The 21,154-nt window shown below is 34.4% G+C and overlaps 2 protein-coding genes across 2 annotated transcripts in view; one reads left to right on the top strand and one right to left on the bottom strand.

The window, feature by feature from the left end:
• The window catches only part of LOC113366531 (titin), a 61,872-nt gene extending 52,981 nt beyond the window's left edge, over positions 1-8,891 (top strand). Inside the window, exons 35-47 of the mRNA XM_026608153.1 lie at positions 124-225; positions 395-547; positions 621-1,589; positions 1,673-3,049; positions 3,216-3,503; positions 5,230-5,371; positions 5,505-6,220; positions 6,305-6,604; positions 6,699-7,004; positions 7,099-7,203; positions 7,275-7,469; positions 7,604-7,909; positions 8,215-8,891. Coding sequence (XP_026463938.1) covers positions 124-225; positions 395-547; positions 621-1,589; positions 1,673-3,049; positions 3,216-3,503; positions 5,230-5,371; positions 5,505-6,220; positions 6,305-6,604; positions 6,699-7,004; positions 7,099-7,203; positions 7,275-7,469; positions 7,604-7,909; positions 8,215-8,405 — 5,150 coding nt within the window. The 3' untranslated portion in view covers positions 8,406-8,891. The remainder of the gene's footprint in view (positions 1-123; positions 226-394; positions 548-620; positions 1,590-1,672; positions 3,050-3,215; positions 3,504-5,229; positions 5,372-5,504; positions 6,221-6,304; positions 6,605-6,698; positions 7,005-7,098; positions 7,204-7,274; positions 7,470-7,603; positions 7,910-8,214) is intronic.
• A 624-nt stretch (positions 8,892-9,515) lies between these two features.
• LOC113365980 (cadherin-related tumor suppressor) overlaps positions 9,516-21,154 on the bottom strand; it is a 59,772-nt gene continuing 48,133 nt past the window's right edge. The window contains exons 7-17 of the mRNA XM_026607526.1: positions 18,994-19,213; positions 18,361-18,557; positions 17,979-18,247; positions 17,619-17,863; positions 17,309-17,542; positions 17,077-17,192; positions 15,757-16,947; positions 14,902-15,660; positions 14,646-14,790; positions 11,683-14,575; positions 9,516-11,605 (exon numbers count right to left, since the gene is read on the bottom strand). Of these exons, the coding sequence (XP_026463311.1) occupies positions 9,544-11,605; positions 11,683-14,575; positions 14,646-14,790; positions 14,902-15,660; positions 15,757-16,947; positions 17,077-17,192; positions 17,309-17,542; positions 17,619-17,863; positions 17,979-18,247; positions 18,361-18,557; positions 18,994-19,213 (8,331 nt within the window). The 3' untranslated portion in view covers positions 9,516-9,543. The remainder of the gene's footprint in view (positions 11,606-11,682; positions 14,576-14,645; positions 14,791-14,901; positions 15,661-15,756; positions 16,948-17,076; positions 17,193-17,308; positions 17,543-17,618; positions 17,864-17,978; positions 18,248-18,360; positions 18,558-18,993; positions 19,214-21,154) is intronic.

Below are 21,154 nucleotides of genomic sequence, written 5' to 3'. Positions count from 1 at the left end.
AATATTAGGTTGTCAAATATCTCCCTTCCGCTTTTTTGCTCTTGGTTTATAATACAAAAAGGCGGAAGGGAGATATACATGTGAGTGTTAATTTTTTTTTAATAACCCTATGTAATTTTTCAGACGAAGGTGAAGTGGAGAATGTATACTTCTCAATATGCGCATATGATGCTGAAAATGAAGATGCTATAGATTTAGTAGAGGGTGAACGCGTCTATGTCATAGGTGAAATAAATATAAAATATAAATAACTATATATACGCATTTCATTGCTCTAAGATATATGTTATAAATAACATACTCGTACATACAATTGTTAAAACTTCATTTTTTATTAAGTGCATTTTACATAATTATCAACTAATTTTAATGTGTTACATTCTTTTAAAATTAGAAAATACTAATTCCGATTGGTGGTTTGTCACAAAACATCTTACTGAAGAGAAGGGATGGGTGCCAGCACAATTTTTGATGAACGAAGTTAATTACACCTTATATGTTCAAAGAAAAATAAATGAGAAGATAGATAAACTTCCAATTTTTGAAAGTAAGTTATCAAAAAAATTATTTAATTAAATAAAATAAATTCTGAAATGTTGAAATAATAATTTTGAAAATAGGATCAGGTCCAGATGAGAAATCAAGCGCACCTAGATTCATAGAGAAACTTCAACCGAAGCACACACCAGATGGTTTTACAGTCCAGTTTGAGTGTCAAGTTGAAGGACATCCACGGCCACAAATTACTTGGTTCCGTCAAACTGCAATCATAAAACCCTCACAAGACTTCCAGATGTATTACGATGATGATAATGTAGCGACACTTATCATTCGAGAAGTTTTTCCAGAAGATGCCGGTACATTCACATGCGTGGCTAAGAATGCGGCAGGATTTGCCTCAAGTACTGCTGAACTCATAGTGGAAGCCCCGTTATCAGATCATGGTTCCGATTATACTGGTTTGTCGAGAAAGAGCATGTCGAGAGAATCATCCTTAGCTGATATTTTGGAAGGAATACCACCTACTTTTGCTAAAAAGCCGAGAGCGCAATGCGTAAACGAAGGTGACGATGTGATACTTGAATGTAGATTAGTAGCAATTCCCGAACCTGATATTACGTGGTTTTACAATGGAGAAGAAATTATCAGTGAAAAAAATATATCTATAGTAACAGAATCAGATATGCACATGTATAGCAGTATAGTGAAAATAACAAAAACTATGAAAACTCAAGAAGGATGCTATGAAATAGTCGCAACTAATAGGGAAGGAGAATCTTCTATGCCAATCAATGTTAAAGTTATTACAGGAGAGAAAGAGCCTCCACAGATACTTGAACCTTTGAGAAGTGTGGTAACTAGAGAAGGCGATACGGTTGTTCTTAGCACACAAATCGTTGGGCAACCAACTCCTAAAATTGTATGGTACAAAGATGGCATTTTAGCTAAAAATCTTAAAACAAAAAGTGATAAAGATACTCATATTTTAACATTAATCAGTCCGACAATGAAAGATGCTGGTGAATATATGGTACGAGCTACAAACACAATGGGAAAAGCTGAAACAATGGCAACAGTGTCTCTAGAACGTAAGTAAAATTAATTTATTAATATTCTTAAAATAAATTCAACTATTCTTTATCAATATAGTAATTTTCATATATTTCTATAGCTTGTCTGTCAGAGAAAGAAGAACCTCCATTATTCCTTGAGAGATTCCAAGAAGAAAATGTATTACAAGGTGATACTGTTCGACTACTTGCTAAAGTAAGTGGTAACCCAGCACCAAAAATAACATGGTTGAAAAACAACAAACCATTGCAACCTAATGAAAGAATTCAATTCTCATATGATGGCGAAAACATTGAATTGATAATCTTAAATGCAGACACTGTTAAAGATACAGGTGACTACAAATGTATTGCAACAAATCCTGTTGGCAAAGCCTCGCATGGTTCAAAAATAATAGTAGACTTAGAAAAAATAACATTTACCAAAAAGCTAAAGAAAACTATATTAATTGAGGAATCTGAAGAATTAGTTTTGGAATGTGAAACGTCACATGATGTTTCTACAAATTGGAGCCATAATAACAATAATATAAGTGGCATGGATCACAGACAAGTTATACATGATGGTAAAAAACACAAATTGATTATTAAAAAGTCAACAGTGAAAGATCATGGTGTCTACAGATGCACCGTTCGTGATCAAATAACAGAATGTTCAGTCACTGTAAAAGCCATCATACCAGAATTTATCCGCAAATTGCAAGATTTCGAGGTGAAAGAAAGAGAAACAGCAGTATTAGAAGTTGAAATCACATCTGAGACAGCTGATGTGACTTGGCACAAGGACGGCGAAGAGTTAACAAGAATCAATACTAAATATGTATTTGAAAAACAAGGTACTGTTCGTAAGCTATTGATTAGAAACTCTTCAGTACATGACGAAGGAGAATACACATGCACTGTGGGTGAAAATGAGTGCAGTGCAGAAGTAACAGTTGTCGAATTGCCACCAGAGATAATTAGTAAAATGAAGGATGTAACAATAGCTAAAGGAGAAAAGGCTATGTTTGAAATTGAATTAACAAAGGGTGATGCATTAGTGCGATGGTTCAAAAATAAAGTAGAGCTGAAATTTTCTGATCACGTTCAGTTAAGTATTGATGGAAAACGTCAAAGATTGAAAATTTATAATGCTGACATGGAAGATGCTGGAATCTATGAATGTCAAGTTGGGGAACAAAAATCAACAGCAAAGTTGACAGTCGAAGAACCATCTATTGAATTTATTACAAAACTTCCGGATGTCACATTAGTTCCTAAAAATACAGATGCCACATTTACAGTTAAGCTTTCAAAGAGTGATGTATCAGTAAAATGGTATATACGAGGCAAAGAAATTCAGCCAGATGAGAGGTATAATATGATATCTGAAAATGTAACAAGAACTTTAATCATGAAGAAATGTACTGAAGAAGATCAGAGCGAAGTCACATGCGTTGCTTTGAATGTCAAGACATCATCAAAACTAAAAATAGAAAGTAAGATTCATGACTTTTTATTTTAATTACATATATAGTAGTAATCAATTCGGACTAATACAATTTATTTAGTTTTCAATTCATTATTTCAATATGCTCTGAAATAATTATAGTATCAAAAAGCTATATTACAACAATTATTAACTATTTTATTATTATTATCTAGTTACAGAAATGCCACCTAAAATAGATACAACAAATAAAGAAATTAAAGTAAAAGAAAACGAAGACGCTACTATCACACTTAATTATACCTCCACTACTTTACCTCGAGATGAATGGTCTTGTCAAGGAATTGTGCTTGTAAAGTCCAAACGTATTGCTACAAAACTAACAGATACTTTAGCAAGCTTGACCATTAAAAAGGTTCAAGAATCAGATGCCGGAGAGTACACACTCAATTTGAGAAATAGTGGAGGCCGAAGTACAGCAGATGTATCAATAATTATTATGAGTAAGTTTAATAACTTAATTTTTTTTAGCTTCTTCTCAGTTCAGTAATATAGAATGGGATCTTCATACAATATGTATGCAGATTTATAACTAAATTGTAAAAAAAAGTTAATTACAAAATTAAGTAAATTATAAAAAAAAAGTTATGAGTAACCCACTTTTTAGGCAATCTAAAGTGATTTTTTTTATCAAAAACATGATTTTTCTTTAAGTTGCAAAAAATTGGTGAATTTATCACTCTTTTCTGGATTTTATAGGTTTAAATTTTAGGGTTTCTGATTTTTAACTTCCCGTAGGGTAAGTTATTGTAATGGGCCGAAAATCGGAATTGAAAATTTTTACATTTCTCGACGTTTTGAAGGTTTCTGAACATATTGGCATACCTCAGAAAAAATGGATGTGTGTGTGTGTGTGTGTATGTATGTATGGATACAAATTTCCAGTCACGTTTTCGGGCACACGGAGCAACCGATTTGAATGGTTCAAAAAACATTCGATTCCTATATTCATAGGGAAAAGAGCTGATTAGTTTTTGGCAAAGGCAGGTCCAACCGTTTCGGAGATACGGAGCAAAGAATGCAGAAAATAGAAATCGACTTTTTGAGAGAACGGAGTATCCGATTTGAATGATCTAAAAGATATTCAATTAGTAATGATTGGGAGAAGTGTTTATTAGTTTTTGGCAAAGGCAGGCCCGGCCATTTCGAATATACGGAGCAAAATATGTAAAAAATGGCAGTTTTTGAGAGAACTAAGCGTCCGATTTAAATAATTCAAAGAACTTTCTGCTTGTCTTAACAAAATAATTGATTTTGGATAAAAAAAATTGTTCCAACTTTTTTTTTTTTTAATTTTTTGTATATCGAAAATAATTCGGATTTTATTTTTAATTCTGACTATAGTTCTAATATACTTTACAAATAATTTCAACTTTGCAATTCAGTTTATATAATTCTTATAAATATTAGACAATGTTACAATATTTATAATAATCTATTTGAAAACATTCAGTATTCCTCGAACATTTTGTTACGGTACGGGAAGTTCCAGCAATTTGCCTTAAGGCACGATGCCATAATTGCCTCAAGACAGAATTCCACTTACAGCTAGTTTTAGGTTAGTTTGGTTTTTTTTTTTGTTTCTGATGGAATTTGTGACGAGTAATCTTTCCCGCCAAATGACACATGTACGCTCGTGACACCTAGGCAAAATGCTTGAACCCGGCATAATATGACATATATCATACATATATTTTCATGAAAAGAATATGAAAAATGTTGAATGAGTTTCATTTCAGGTTTATATTCGGCTGTCGCCACTTTATATAGTTAAAATTAATATAGATTAATTAATTTAGGTTATGTATATTGACTTACCAACATTTATATATTTTAATGTACTGATTCCGCTTTCATGCCAAAGGTATTCACAAACAAACACTCATTAATTTATGTAATATCAACTTAATTAATATTTGAACAATACTCGCGAATTATTTTTGTTATCACACAATTTGTATTTACCTAAATTTGGCAACCGTATGCAAAATAATAATATTGATAAAAACCGTTGCGTTGCAACTCTACCAACATACCAAGCATCAAGTGTCGAACTGTTTTCAATTACTCTTTTTGACTGATCAACTATTTTTATTTTCTTCGTATCTTTTTGAACATTGTTATGCAGATTTGTGTATATCAAAATAATAATATTGCATTAATTTTCAGAAAAACCGTCGCCTCCTGGTCGTCCTGAACCGTTGGTAATTAGTGATGATAGCCTCACATTATTTTGGAAACCTCCAGAATTTGATGGAAACTGTAAAATTCTGCATTATTCACTTAACTATCGCACAAGAAATGAAATTAGGTAAGATATAATACATATTTACTATATTTATGCAAAGAGATTGTCTCTTGGACTTATTTATTTGCTACTTAAAAATTTGATTAATATACAGTATGTTTTATTAAATTAATATTACTCTAATTTTATTTTACAGCTGGACTACTATTGATAATATAACTGATACATCTTATGCTATTACAAAATTAAGTAAAAATGAGGAATATGTATTCAATGTTGTGGCTTTCAATGAGGTTGGTCCTAGTGAGCCTTCAGATAATTCCAAATATCTCAAAACATCATCACTGACATCTGATGAACCACCTACTATACAAGAACCTTTGAAAGATGAAACTGTTGGCCTTAAACAACGGCTCACATTATCATGTATAATCGGTGGTATGCCAACCCCAGAAGTTAAATGGTATCACAACGATCGCCACTTTAAAAATAAGTCTATCAGCTATGAAAATAGAGTCGCAAAATACACCATAACAGAAACTAATGAAAATTGTTCAGGTACATATACCTGTAAAGCAACAAACCAGGCAGGATCTGCTGAAACATCTTGCAATGTATCTGTACAAGAATTACCAAAGATCACAGTTGATGAAAACATGTTAGTACAAAAATTAAGGGTTTCGACTCAATGGAAGGTTTCGGCAGAGATTACTGGTTTTCCAAAACCTGAAATTAGTTGGCAGAAAGATGGCAAACAAATCCAATCCACCAAGCACTGCAGTATTTATTATGATGAAACATCAAGTTGTATAGCTATATATTCTTTGGATAGGCAAGATACAGGAAAATATACTATAACAGCAACAAACTCTGCTGGATCTTCTAGTGTTGAGATTGAATTGAGAGTTATAGGTAGTATTGTAGTTTTCAATATTATTCAGAAATCATCTTGTTAATCAAATTGTAGTTTTAAAATCCAAATACTTTGCCTTTTAGATAAGCCTAGTAGACCCAGTGCAATCTCATTGAAAGAAGTTCATAAAGAATCAGTTGTTATAGAATGGACACCACCATTAGATGATGGAGGATTAGCTTTAACTAAATATGGACTAGAAAAATGTGATCCCGAGAAGAAGATATGGATTAAAGTTGCTGATCTAGATAAAGATGTTGAATCATTCTGCATACAAAAATTATTAGAAGGTTCCGAATATTTGTTTAGGGTCTATGCAGCAAACCCCATTGGCTACTCTGAAGCTATCGAAAGTGATCCTGTCTTCATTAGGAGTAGCTTTGGTAAGATTTTCATATTCTTATTTATAATAATTATGTATGCAACATTCGATACTGGAATACAGGATTGTGAAATAATTTTATTTTACTTATCCAGGTAAACCATCACCGCCGCGTGGACCATTAGATGTATCAGGTATGACAAATACCTCATTTACTATTAAATGGTTGTCGTCAGAAACAGATGGGGGTACTCCAATAATAGAATACATAGTTGAAATTAAGGAAAGTGCCAACAAAGCTTGGAAGAAGGCTGGAACTACCACAAAAGATTGTACATATCTTCAATTGACCGGTCTTAAGAAGGGCGCATCATATGATTTTAGAATATATGCTCGTAATGAGGCAGGAACTAGTGATGCTTACATTCCAGATGATAAAGTTACAGCAGGAAAATTGATAAGTAAGAGATAAAATATTCACTTTGCATTAAATGTAAAAATTTACTCAAAATTTTATAAGGTGGAATTTAATTGATTTTTTTATTTTTACATTAGCACCACCTTCAAGTCCACAAAATCTTTTGGTGTCTGATTTTACAAGTCGAAGTGTAACATTAACTTGGGAACCTCCAGCAAGTACAGGAGGCACAGAACTTACTGGTACTTATAGAACTTAATTGCAATACTGTTGATATATAATTTTTTTTTATATTAAACATTATACTTTATAGGCTATATAGTTGAGAAGAAATTAGTAACAGTAAATAATTGGACTAAAGTTGTAACCTTAGAACCACATAATTTGCAATATCTTATAGAAAATTTGAAAGAGAAATCTGAATTTGTTTTTCGGGTATTTGCAGAAAATGCTATTGGGCTTAGTACGCCCGCAGTAACAAGGAATGTTACTCTAAAAACTCACGCAAGTAAGTTTATCTAAAAAGTCAATTCAGACCAGTATGATGAAATTTATTATTGCAAGTATATATTATAAATATAACAAGGGTATTTGTTTGTTAGATTTCAATGAAAATTTCACTTATAATACCATATTTTTCAGCTGTGCCATCTCCTCCAACTGCTCCCTTAGAGATGAGAAGTGTAGGTCCAAATAATATTGTGATAAGTTGGGGAATTCCGGAATCCGACGGTGGTGCTCCCATCGAGGGTTACAACATAGCTATTAGAGATGTTAAGAAAACTATGTGGATGGAAGTAGGACGCGTTCAGGCTTCAATTCAGAATTTTACTATCAGGGATTTACAGGAGCAGAACGAATACTTGATACGAATATTTGCGCGAAACGAGGTTGGACTCAGTGATCCGTTAGAGTCCGAGGAACCTTACAAAGTGTTGCCGTCTGCAGGTAATATATTTATAATAATCAACTTAATAGAAATTGAGATTTAGCCATTTATCAAATTGTGCTCATTCATTATGGTAGTGCCTTGTCCAACATAAACTTTTTCTTTGAGAAGTTAAGATAATTAAATAGTAACTACATGTCATAACTAATGAATAATGACATAACATTAATATTTAATTGCAAATAGTATTCTCTAAGCAATATTGATATATACTTATGCATATGATTAGAATTTTTAATGATTTAATGTTTAGTTACAATTGAGAAAATATTGCAAAAGATCTTCTTTTTATTATGTTATATAGAAGTGGACCACGCTGATGAGCCTCGTACTGAACTCACGGAGCCCACAGGTTACAGTACTGAGAACACATTGTCCTGGCTAAGAGAAAATAATATGGATGCCGATATACATTCGTATGCTCGAGGAAGGTTGTTGAGAAAGGATGAATATTTCTTCAGGATATGGCATTATGCCAAACAATTGTTCAAGTGATGAGCGTTCCTAGGTAAACATTATAATAATTTATTTAATCTCCAGAAATAAGAAAGTATCTGTAATTCCTCACCCCGGTTGCAGACAAACCTTGTTTTTGAGAGGTAAATTGAATGTGAATCGTGCGAAGTTAATTTTATTTACTATTATTATTGTCTTATATTGATAAAATTTATGTTTATTTTGAGGAACGCAAATTGATGAGTCCTTTATATTTAATATTTTAGCTTTAAATAACGTATTTATATTACATTGTTCAAAGTTGAGTTAAAAATGATGTTTTAGTGTGTTTCTGTGATATGAAAAAAGTTTTATATGTTATTCAGCCATTTTATCTGATAAAGTATTTTTAATGGGTTTGCTTTTAATTCAAATGCTACATTATGAACATATTTCATCATTTGACATTGGGAGATAATATAGGTGCACAAATCTTGTCTCAGATGGTGAAAGCATTTCATAAAGGGCATTTTTGTTACAAGTTTAATCCTAGATGTGATTGTTGATTATTACAACATTTAAAAATATTATTCAGAATTAGGGTATGTAAATAAAATTAATAAATGAATATATAATTATAATAACGGTTTTTCTTTAGATATCATTCAGATACAATGCTCATTTTACGTAAATTTTTACTGCAGTCATATGATTTTTAATTTAACTTGAATCAATACTAATTTGTTTCAATATTTTATTTTTTATTATGCATGTTGTTTTATGAAAATACATATTTTATTGCTTTATTTTCTATTACATATGTACATGGCAATTACCTATTCATATGGCAAAATTTTTGTTGTTTACAAAAATGAATGAAATTTTTGTATGTTTTACATATAAATTTCACCTTTCGTAAATATTACTTTGAATATTTGATTTTATTTTGGACTGTTTTATTTACAATATTGTAAAAAATATGAAGTAGAAGTATAATACTGATGCAAACTTTCAATCTAATTTGGCACTGTTCATTTAATATGGCATTATATATGTTTTTGTTTTCATTCGCGTTGAAGTTATTTAAATGTTCACTTAAAAACTATTTTTAAATACACTATTTACACACATTAAACACATTTACAAAATAATTTAAAAAAGTCTTACAAACTGTTTTATCACAATATTAAGTTACAGGTCACACGTATTCTTCAGAAGGTTTTACGTTTACGGAACCATTACGCGAACCTATATTATCAGGAAGTTCCGCTATATCCTTGAATACCCCGACAAGGCTTTCAAAGTTTGGCCCCCAGTTCAATAAATAATCCCAACCAAGCGTCGAGCTCGAATTAGGCCCATTCGCTTGATTCGATTTATTGGATCGGTACATTGCCCCCCGCAGATCATCATCTGAAGCGACTAGAGTAGATAAGGAACCCCGAAACGATGAATCGAATGCGTCGTAAGGCGGCGGCGCAGGTGGCGGACCTATGGCGTCCGATCTACTTTTCGTAATTGGGTCTTTATCATCGTCATCGTATTCTATTTCGGAACATGTAAAACTATCGTTTCCGCTTTCACTAGAACTTGATGAGCCTCTGCGTGGAGCTGATGGCGGAGCCGATCTGGGTACCACCTCACTGCTACTGGACACCGCGTCTAATGTAGAAACTAAACTGGACGTGCGTGGAGGTGGCCTGGCTACAGGAGGTCCGGCTTCAACGCTGTCCAAACTTCTCTCGCTTCCCTTATCCACCCCACCCGAACTCGATGTGGCCGCCAGTAGAGCACTTTGTAAAGGTTTTCCGGATATGTCGTGCAGTGTTAGTATTCGTGGTTGCTGAGAACTAAGTTCGCTGCTAGGCGAGAGTCTCGCTAAAGGCGTGCTTCGATGTTGTCTGGCTATTGCTGCTGGCGGCCGCACGGCCGGTCTCGGGGCGTAGTGTTTATGATTAAAGTTTGCAGTAGGCGCTATACCCGTCTTATACTTCCTTGCGGCGCCTGCTTCTCTAAAACCTTTATAATGGTAAACTACGTCGATGTCGGAAGGTGCTATAGATGAAGCATTTTCCAAATCATAATGCTCTGGTGCGTCCGGTGAACAAAGATGCTGATCGTTTGTGATTAGATTGCCTCTTGACTCCTCGCGTTGCTTATTTGCTGTTTCGCGTTCTATAATATCGGGCCGTTGTGGTTCTTTATATTTTTTCGCCAGCAGCTCCGGGCCAAGATGGTGACCGCCGACTCCTCGTATGACGTCTCCATTTTCGTGCAAAAATGAACTAGGATTGGTAGTGCTATCATTATTTTGTGAATTAAGACCACCACCAATGCCATTATGTTTCAGTGTGCCACTTGCGCAAGCTGATGATTTTTCCTTATGCTGTCGTCGAATACGAAAAGCTACAAACGAAACAAGTATTGCTACTAAAAGTATGACAAAGAATACTATAACTAAGGTCACTCCAATACTAAGTGGATCGGGAGCTCTGGCAGCGCCCACACCACTGCGTCCTGTAAATCCACAATTTGTATGTACTTGACCCTTCCAACGTGCAGTTCCTAAAATTCCAGACGATTCATTAGTTAAACTCTGTACAAAATTACTCAAACATCCTTCGTATCCTTGACCACCAATTTTGATATTTATTAAATATGGGTCCAAAAAATCATGTACGCCCGCAGTGTCCAAAACATCTCCTATACGAGAACCATCTAACAACACCCGTAGTGATCCACCAGAAGAATGTAAGCTAAGATTACGCCACGTTCCCGGTGTTGATGTGATTGCTCCTGTCATGTTAACAAATGTTGTTCCGCGGCGGGAAATGTAAATCAAATTTCCATCATTCAATATGACATCCGTATAGTGATTTGAATCTGTTTCTGATTTGATTATACGACCCGAATCACTATTAGATTTAAACATTATTTGAATTGATTTTTCGGACGGCGGTTCCAGCAATTGTTGTCGTCTGTGTTTTTCTGAAATTTCTATTTGTATGTATCCTTCGTTAGTAACTGATACAATATCCGTTGACGATGTTAATTCATTTTCGTCTTGTTCCACTGCGCATGTATTAGATAACCCAGATTTGTGCAGAGTTTGATTCATATCCAACTGTCGTCCATTTACAACAAAGACCAGCATGCAGCCCACGAAATCAAATGCTTGCAACTGTCCTGGTCGATCTAAGATGGGATCTACAGTAGATAATCCTCCAACGTATAGTGGTTGATTATTGAAATTCAGTGTTCTGTAAAAGATATTTTTGTGTTAGACTAACGTTATACACAAATTAATTAAAAATATATATTTCATTGTTTTACTTACCCGGCGGTACCAGTTTCAGCGGAATAGCATCTATTATCTCCAGGATTACATTCTTCGCATCCATCGCCTTGATTATTACAAGCAGATACTCCTAAAGTTGCTACACGGCCTTGTCTAGAAACCACAATCTTCCACCATTTTCCATTTCCCAGATCTTTTCCGGCTTTCACTGTAGTAACGGCACTGCGTGCACCTCCAAAGCTAAATACTGCCACTCCAGACAGAATTTGCAATGCCAGAAAATCGGAACGACCATTTGATGCAATGCCATAATCATACATTAGCAGACTGTTTGGTCTTGTAGTTGAAAAGACAATAGAAATTTCATCTATAGATGAGCCTTCTAGTGATGGAAATGCTGCATATGACAATTCTGGAAAACCAATCGCAGTTTTTTCACACCTCCGTCCGTGCCTGCCACTGGGGCATATGCATTGAAAATCTAGGGCAAAGGCTTTACATTCTCCTCCATGTAAGCAAGGATTTGGCCGGCACACATCGGCCTCTATTTCACAAAATTCGCCCCTGTAACCAGGTCTGCACAAGCAAAATATGGATATACCATCAGGAGCTTCTCTGCAAGAACCACCATGTGCGCATGGATCAGAATAACATCCAGATATTCGATTCGTTTCGCAGCGTTCACCATCGAACCGAGAATTGCATTCGCAATAATATGTATCACCATTTCTTATACATAAACCATCGTTTAAACAGGGATCTCCGCTACAAGGATCGATATTTCGTATACAATTTTTATCTTGGAATCCACTTGGACATTTACATGTATACTCATGTCGTGCGACAGGTCCTGCTAATGTTAAACTCTGTGAATTTTTTATACTGTGTCCGGGATTGATATTTATTGATTCACTACAAATTCCATTGTATGCGCAGGAATCTTTTTTACATTTCGAGATGCCGATTTCTATTTCATTTCCATTAATCAATGTTTGTAATTCTCTTTTTCGTTTCTTCAAATATTCCATTGCATGAACGCTTAACATAGCCTTTCCCGAATTCTCACGTACAGCAAGAAGCACGTCTATGCCAGAATCATATTCCTGCACGCTATAGATCATCAAAACATCATTTTTGTTTAAGTCTTTAATCAAAAAATCATAAATTTTATTATAAAACTTGTGCAAAAATAATTCGGTTGTGGTATTTGCAATATGTATTGAAACCGAATTTTGGAGTGTCGAATTATCGATATCAGTTAATTGTACCGTAATAGTAAACGTTACGTCAGCATGACGTCCATCATTTCCTGTAACACTTAATGTATAAGTTCTTCCTGGTGATAAATGATTTATTGCATGAAGTTCGCACTCACGAGTTACAATAAAGGGATCTTGGCGTTTCATTTGGCAATGATAGTCACCAATTAAATCGGGGTCTCCTGGTCTGACATCCGCCAAAGAAGTGTTCGTAAGTGCTTTATTAAAGGAATATAATACTATCGACAGAGTGCGTGCGAACGAAGGATTGTCGTTTTGATCGTCAATTATGATTTTAATTGCATATTTAGAACGTTGCACTGGCTCACCACTATCTTCTATTTCTATTACGATATCTAATTCTGGCGTGACTTCTCTATCTAAAACTGCCGATGTTTTTAATTCTCCATTATTTTGATTTATGGTGACGTAATCTTTATGTGTTCCTCCAGTTAAAAAATATTTAAAAGGTGCTCCATTGGGTTTAGAATCTGGATCAGTTGCAGATAAAGTCATTATTAAACTTCCAACAGCTTCATTTTCCATAACATGTCCCACCAATTGATTTTGATTCAATACTGGTCCATTGTCATTAACATCAGATAATTTAATTAATACAGTTGTTGTTCCAGTCTGTGGCGGGTTTCCTGTATCTATAGCGGCTACAGTAACTGTATATTCTGGGTTTATTTCTCTATCTAATTTTCCAGCTGTTTCTATTAATCCGGATAGAGAATTAACTTTAAAAACATGACTACTATCTTGTGACAAAATGGAATATACAAACTGATTATTCTGCAAGCGTAAATCTTTATCGAAAGCTTTAACTGAAGTGACAGTAGTTCCTGGAACTACATCCTCCGATATGACAGCTTCATAAAGACTTTTCTCAAATTCTGGAGGGTCATTTCCGTCTTGAACGGATATTACGACTTGCGCTTCATCGATTCGATCGCCGTAGATAGGACCAGCATTTTTTGCCAATACGGTCAGAACAATTCTACTTTGTGTTTCACGGTCAAGTCTTCGAGACACTTTTATTGTGCCATCAGTGTGTGATATAGTAAAACCGCGGTCGTTGCTGGAACCTACCAATAAATAATAAATTAAACCATCTTCACCCATATCTTTGTCCTCAGCTGAAACCTTCCCCACAATTGCATTAATTTCAGACGATTCAGATATCTCAAAATGAAACACTGGCCGATCGAACTTAGGATAAAACTCGTTTACTCCAGATATGTTTATGATTATTTTTGTTGATGTCTTCATAAGCGAATCAGGATTGCTTGCACCTACAGTTAATTCATATTTCTGGCGTTTCTCATAATCAAACATTTTTGTGGACTTTATTAGTCCTGTAGTTTTTTCAATGGTAAAATATTGTCCGCCGTCGCCGCTTACAATAGAATAATGAATGATAGCATTTCTAGCCGAATCTTTGTCAGTGGCAACTATTCTATAAACTTCGCTTCCTATTGGAGAATTTTCTGGCAAATATGTCACATACAGCTCTTTGTCGAATTCAGGTGGGTTGTCGTTTACATCAGTTAACAGAATAGTCAGTGAGGCAGCAGCGTTTCTGGATTCATAACCCAAATCATTCGCAGTTATATTCAATCGATATTCGGGAAAACTATCATAGTCTAGGGGACGAAGAATGGTCACAGCTCCTACAAATGTAAAAATTTTAGTTTACTAAGTCGTTTATAATGAATGTATAATTGAGGATTATTTCATTACCTGTTGCTGGATCAATTGCAAACTCTTTCCGTTCATTGCCGGATGAAATTGCGTAACGTATCATACCATTGAGACCGTCATCTTTATCAATAGCCGATACTGTAATGATGATCGAACCAACGGGTTCATTTTCTGGCACTATTACCTGTTAATAAAATGCTCTTATAATCAACTATTTCATCTATCGATAAGTATAATATATATATATATATATATATATATATATATATATATATATATATATATACAAATTTACCTGATAGCTCAGTGCCGTAAATTCTGGTGAATGGCGATTTTTACCAGCAATAATCAAAGTTACATTTGTTTCATCGTATTTTGATGGCAAACCACTGTCAATTGCTCTAACTTGCATTATGAATTTTTTTCCAATTTCTGAGATAAAAGCTTCAGAAGTAACACTGATCCAACCCGTGCGTTCATTAACACTAAAGTATTGTGTTGCATTTCCATTTATCGCTTTGTAAATCAAGTTATCCATATCTTCAGCATCTTCAGCGTGTACACGTAGTAAACGATGTCTTGGTTTCGATAAGACTGCAATAGGTACAGGACCAAAATATGTATCCTTTGTAAATTTCGGTGGGTGTAAATTTGGTCCAACTACCGTGACAACAATTTGGCATGTTGACATTAACGGAGGCCTACCGCCGTCCATTGCAATTGCAGTCAGAGTGTGCGTATTTCTTATAGAGGCATCGCGGCCAGTCGAAAATTGCAATAATCCGGTACTGTATAGTTCTCCTGAACTTGGATCGATGTTGAACAAATCTGAAGATGAAAGCAAAGAATAGGAGACCGTAGAATAAGGACCCATGCGATCTTTGTCCGAGGCAGACACAACTCCTATAAACGAAAGATGCGCTTGCTCATTTCTAGTTTCAGGAACTGTGAATCTATAAACTTGCTCTTGGAATTCGGGCGCATTATCATTTTCATCTTGAATGCTTATCGTTAGTGGAGTTTCGGCTCTCCAAGCTTCATCTACCGCGGCCACCTGCAGATAAAAAATATATGAAGTAGAATTAAATTATCTTCGACAAAAACAAAATTATTTGTACTTCTATATGATATAATATAAAATATTTATTACCTTTAACAAATATTCATCTTGAACTTCTCTATCTAATGTACCAGCAACTGTGACTTCTCCTGTTATAGAATCTATCGCAAATTTTTCGCCGGGATTATCGACAAAACTGTATGTCGAATTAGAATTTTCACCTTCATCGCGGTCGACTGATGTAAGTCTTATTACAAAATGGCCCGGTGGTGAGTTCTCCGTTACATTGACAGCATAAAGTCTCGTAAAACGTGGCGGATTGTCATTTTTGTCTGTGACACTAATTGACAGAGTTGTGGTACTTGAAAGGCTAGGAAGTCCGCGATCAGTTAACTGAACAGTGAGTTCATAATGTGCTATAGTCTCTCTGTCTAATATAACAGCCGTGAACACTTCTCCAGTTTTGTCATTTATGGTGAAAGAACCATTTGCGTCATCCAGCAAACGATATGTTATATCGCCATTCGCGCCTGAGTCCATATCAGTCGCATCAATTGTAACGACACGTACAGGAGGTATTTCTTCTTCTAAAACTGATACTTCATATAAAAGTTTACTCGGAATGGGCATATTATCGTTAGAATCTTCGACATTCAATACAATACGCAAGGCAGAGCTCAAGGGCGGTTCGTCAGAATCCGCAGCCGCTATCCAAATTTCTATTCTTTTCACGCTCTCATAATCTAAGCCTATTCCTGTTAGATAAACTTCTCCATTTTCTGAACCTACACTAATTGCTCCATTAATATCCCCTCCAACAATTGAATAACGAATCAAACCTCGTGGATTGCTTTTTGGCGAACTGGCAGAAACAGTCATCAAAACAGTTTTGCGTTCTGCGTTTTCTTGAACAAAAAATTCGTCCGTTCTATTACTAGTCACAAAACTTGGAAATAGATGTGCGGGTTTAGTTTGAATTTTTAGAATTGCTGTAGCATTACGGCGCGGGGTGCCGCCATCTGAAGCCGTAATTTCTATATTTCTTGCATTATCTAAAACTCGAACTGTTCGAATAACTCCAGTTGTTTTGTCTATAGCAAAATAAATATTATCATCTTTTCCGGTTAGAGAATATTCAACATGACCATTTGATCCAAAATCAGCGTCGTGCGCCCACGCTCCAAAAACAAATTGACCAATTGTTGAGCGATCTGGTATAACTACTGTGTAAAACGATGATGTAAAATGAGGTGCATTGTCATTAATATCTGCTATTGTAACCTATAAAATAAAATCAACATTATCCGTTTTGTGTCTAGTCTTATCTTATTCAATAAATAGTCAAAACTCACATATATATAATATATATATATATATATATATATATATATATATATATATATTTATTACCTTCAATTCTACTGCGCTTGCCTTAGGGTCATTTGGCGAAGAATCTCGTGCCATTAATGTAAATCTATATTCCGCGATATCTTCTCTGTCCAAGACTTCTGCTGTAACTACCTCGCCTGTTATGGATAAAACACATTCGGTTGAATACGAAGAGTGTTAAAATATTGATTTAAAATTAAAACATAATACAAATGATGTTTTCTAGAACTAAGTGAAATCTTATTTATCTCACCTGTATCGACATTAATACGAAATCTTTCGGAATAATCTCCCAGAAGACTGTACTTTATGATTGCGTTTTGACCCAAGTCAGCATCTGTAGCATGTGCTGATACGACATGGGTGCCGGCAGGAGAATCTTCCATCACAGAAGTTTGATATTGTGGTTTATCAAATTTTGGAGAATGATCGTTAATATCCTCAACAAATACTTTTATGATAGCTGTACCAGTCAGTGTAGGACTTCCTAAAGAGCAAAATATATCAATGAATGAGTGTTAAAAAATTTACACAATATTTGTGATTGTTAATAAAATTCTAACCTTGGTCGGTAGCTAATATCGTCATGGTGTACTGTTCTCTTTGTTCTCTGTCCAACGGCTTAAGAAGTTCTAAATTCCCCGTATCAGAATTCAACAGGAATATACCTTCGTAAGCATCATCATGTATCAAACGATATCGAGGTCTAGCGGCGCCGGGTCCATAGTTTTTTAATGATAGCAAAGCCATGCCGGGTGGAGGTAACCAACCCTCAGAAATACGAATAGTATAAGGCGAATCAGGAAATCTGATAAAAACCATTTTTAAGAAAATGATTGAATTTTAAACATATTTATTTTTTTTATATATATATATATATATATATATATATATATATATATATATATATAGCTTTTATTTACCTTGGAGCAACATCGTTAACATCGGATATTGTGATAATGACTTCTGCGATATCAGTTCTTGTCTGGTTAGGAGCGTCAGGACAATCCTCAGCTAGAATACGTAATTTATAAAGTGATCGTCTTTCAAAATCTAAAGTTCTGGTAACTCGTACTGCCCCTGTATCTTCCGACACAGTAAAGTCTCTAGAAGCATCTTCAGAATCATCATCATGCAGTATCGAATAACGCACCCGGCCGTTTCTTCCAAAATCTATGTCTGTTGCAAAAACCTGTAATAAAGTTAGTCGTTTATCAATATATTTTCAAAGGAGTAGGAATGCAATTGGAATTAAATTCTTATTATTGTTCGTTTTCGGTAAGGTTTATTTAAAAGATGTTTAACCTGCAGCACAGTAGCGCCAACACTAGCGTTTTCCGGAACGCCGGCACTGTAATGTCTTGGTGAAAATGCGGGTCCATTGTCGTTTTCATCGCGCACTAACACTGACAATGTTTGTATGGAACTTTTTGGTGGTTCGCCTCGATCTCTCGCAGATATTTTCAGGTCATATCTATCGCGCTTTTCTCTATCCAGAGATCCTGTCACAATCAATAATTTTAGTGCATATAATTAAAGTAAGTACAAAAAATAGTTACCTTTGATATTCAATATTAAACTTTACAGTTTTTGTATCCTTTAAAGATTACTAAAACTTTTTTAATAAACCATTTGAATTTACGATTATATTGCATATGACTAGTTTAAAATTCCTGAAGAAAATGCTATAATCAATTAGCATGTATTCAATAATTTGCAATTGTATATGCGATATAAAATCCAATGTTTTTGTGTATTGTTCTCTATATTAACTACTTCGGTACGAGTGACAAGTATACTTGACGGCCGCAAAACGCCCCACACAGCCGGGCGTCACGTTTAGTGGACGGCTGTATTATGAACGCCGTTTGCGGCTTATAGACGCCATACCGAAGTGGTTAAATAATACTATCTAACAATGTATGTATATCTAATTACCCGAAACTCTAAGAAGTCCGTCGATTGTCCCCAAGGAGAATATACCGCCATCAGTTTCTACAATTTGATACTCTACATGACCATTTCTGCCTTCGTCTTTGTCGAAGGCCTTCACAGTCATGACGACAGAATTCAAAGGTGCCGCTTCTGAGACCCATACTGACGTTGGTGACACAAATATAGGGTACTCGTCATTCACATCGTCCAGCAATATTGTGACCTGTAGGTAAGTCAACCCAATTGTTCGGTGTTCTTATTAAAGTGACAACTGATTAAGTATCTAAAATAATTTTATAAACTAGCTGTAAGTGGCAATTTGTCTGATATTTTCGATATGTGAAATTACACGTACAAAAGGTCAAACGATTAGAATGACTTCAAGTGCCGACAAAATGTGAATCTAGTAGTAAGTCGAATTTTAAATTTTTGGAAAAAAGTTTTTAAAGATTTGGAAAAAAGTGTTAAATTGAAATCTTGATTTGTTTGGACAATCAACCATAGATAATAAAGAATATATCTAATATATATCGCTCAATGCGCCTCTATTCGGCTACAATATTTAATCTTCGATCCGCCATCGTATTAAGTTTCTTTTGTATATTATTTATTTATAAATTTATTTATTTTTTGCGATCAATGCAATGTAGAATTTCATAAAGAATTCACACGAAGAACGAATCTGTGATTGGATTTAAATTGGTTGCTGTACTTGATAAATGGATTTTCTTGCGGTGTTTGACGCGAATTTGGTCGGGAACTCATAATAAAGATTCTTTACGTCGTTCGTCGTTCGTCGTTTTTTATTCTTTACAAATGCATTGACTCAGTTCGGTTAGGTCGACTAATGGATTGATGGCAATGTTTGCCGAAAACGCGATGCGGATTAATGCGATTAATCTTCTTGTTCTTGGCTCTGGCTCTATCAAATAACTATTAACCGGGTTACATTTTTCTCATTCAAGGAAGTTGAATTAATTGACAAACGAAAGGTAGCAATTTCATAATTATATCGAATTTATAATTTTAAATAACATCTCGATATTTTTTAAAGTATTTTATGATATCTTGTATAGTAATTGATATTATGTTTTAATGATTGACAAAAGAAATTAAGTATGATACTTAAAACTTAATTTGGTTGTAATTTGTCTTTGTATACATGCGTTGTTAGTAATGAAATATTTTAATTTATATCAATGCTATCACTAGAATTAAAAATAAATGTTAAATATATACTTAAACTAGCCGGCCCGACAGACTTCGCCCTGTCAAAAAAAATTGTAATGTGGGGTTGTTTTGTGCCTACCTTTTTTCTATTCTTTGCAAAAAATTATCCTGAACAGAACCGTCACCCTGGTAATAATTCGTTGTGAATTAAAAATAATTAAATAAAACACTATAAGCATTTAAAAGTAAGTAATTTTAATAATGTAAATCATAATTCAAAAATCAGTTCAATTTTCATTGTAGTGCTTTGTGATAAACGATGTTTTTAGTTTGATTACCTGGCGCATAGACAAACAAATCTGATGGTTTTCCAATATGGGAACAAACAACATACAATTTTCCATGTGAGAAACATGGGTTTTCTAAATTAATACCACAAACACTTAATGATACCATAAACGCACTGGAAACGCATTGGGATGCATGGTGCGAGAACATCTCTCTTCTGATTTATACTATCTTTTGAATATAGTTGGTCGATATTTTGCAACATTATAATTGCCGATCCAACCTTTGATTGAAAATTATGAGGTGACAATCCTAGCAAATCCAGCGAGTTTAAAAACTCCGGTAGATCGTCTTGGTTAGTTGCCGAATCAACTGATTCGCCTGTAATTTGTTCTTGAATTTTGAAATTTAATTAATTTACATCAATGTTTTTGGCTGCCAATATAGCTTGATTAATAGAAAGATATTTCTATGTTTATATAAATATATTCAAAATTAGATTATCAAAAACTACACAAAATGTCATGACATAGATCATTGTTTTTTTACAAATTGCGTTGCCTACTCGATTAAAGAAGAAAAGGGCTGTTTTTAGAATTTTCCCGCCAATTATTCGTTTTTTTCTCGCCGTAACAACCATCCTTGGACTTCAACGAACATTTTAAAAAAAGAATTGGCCAAATTGGTCCAGGCGTTGTTGAGTTAT

Source organism: Ctenocephalides felis, unplaced genomic scaffold (assembly GCF_003426905.1).
Source record: "Ctenocephalides felis isolate EL2017-DRISC unplaced genomic scaffold, ASM342690v1 CF-g0.4_SCAFFOLD_01170, whole genome shotgun sequence".
In the NCBI taxonomy this organism is placed as follows: domain Eukaryota; kingdom Metazoa; phylum Arthropoda; class Insecta; order Siphonaptera; family Pulicidae; genus Ctenocephalides; species Ctenocephalides felis.
The sequence above is the reverse complement of the archived record's forward strand: the minus strand, read 5'-3'. Positions and strand labels throughout refer to the sequence as shown.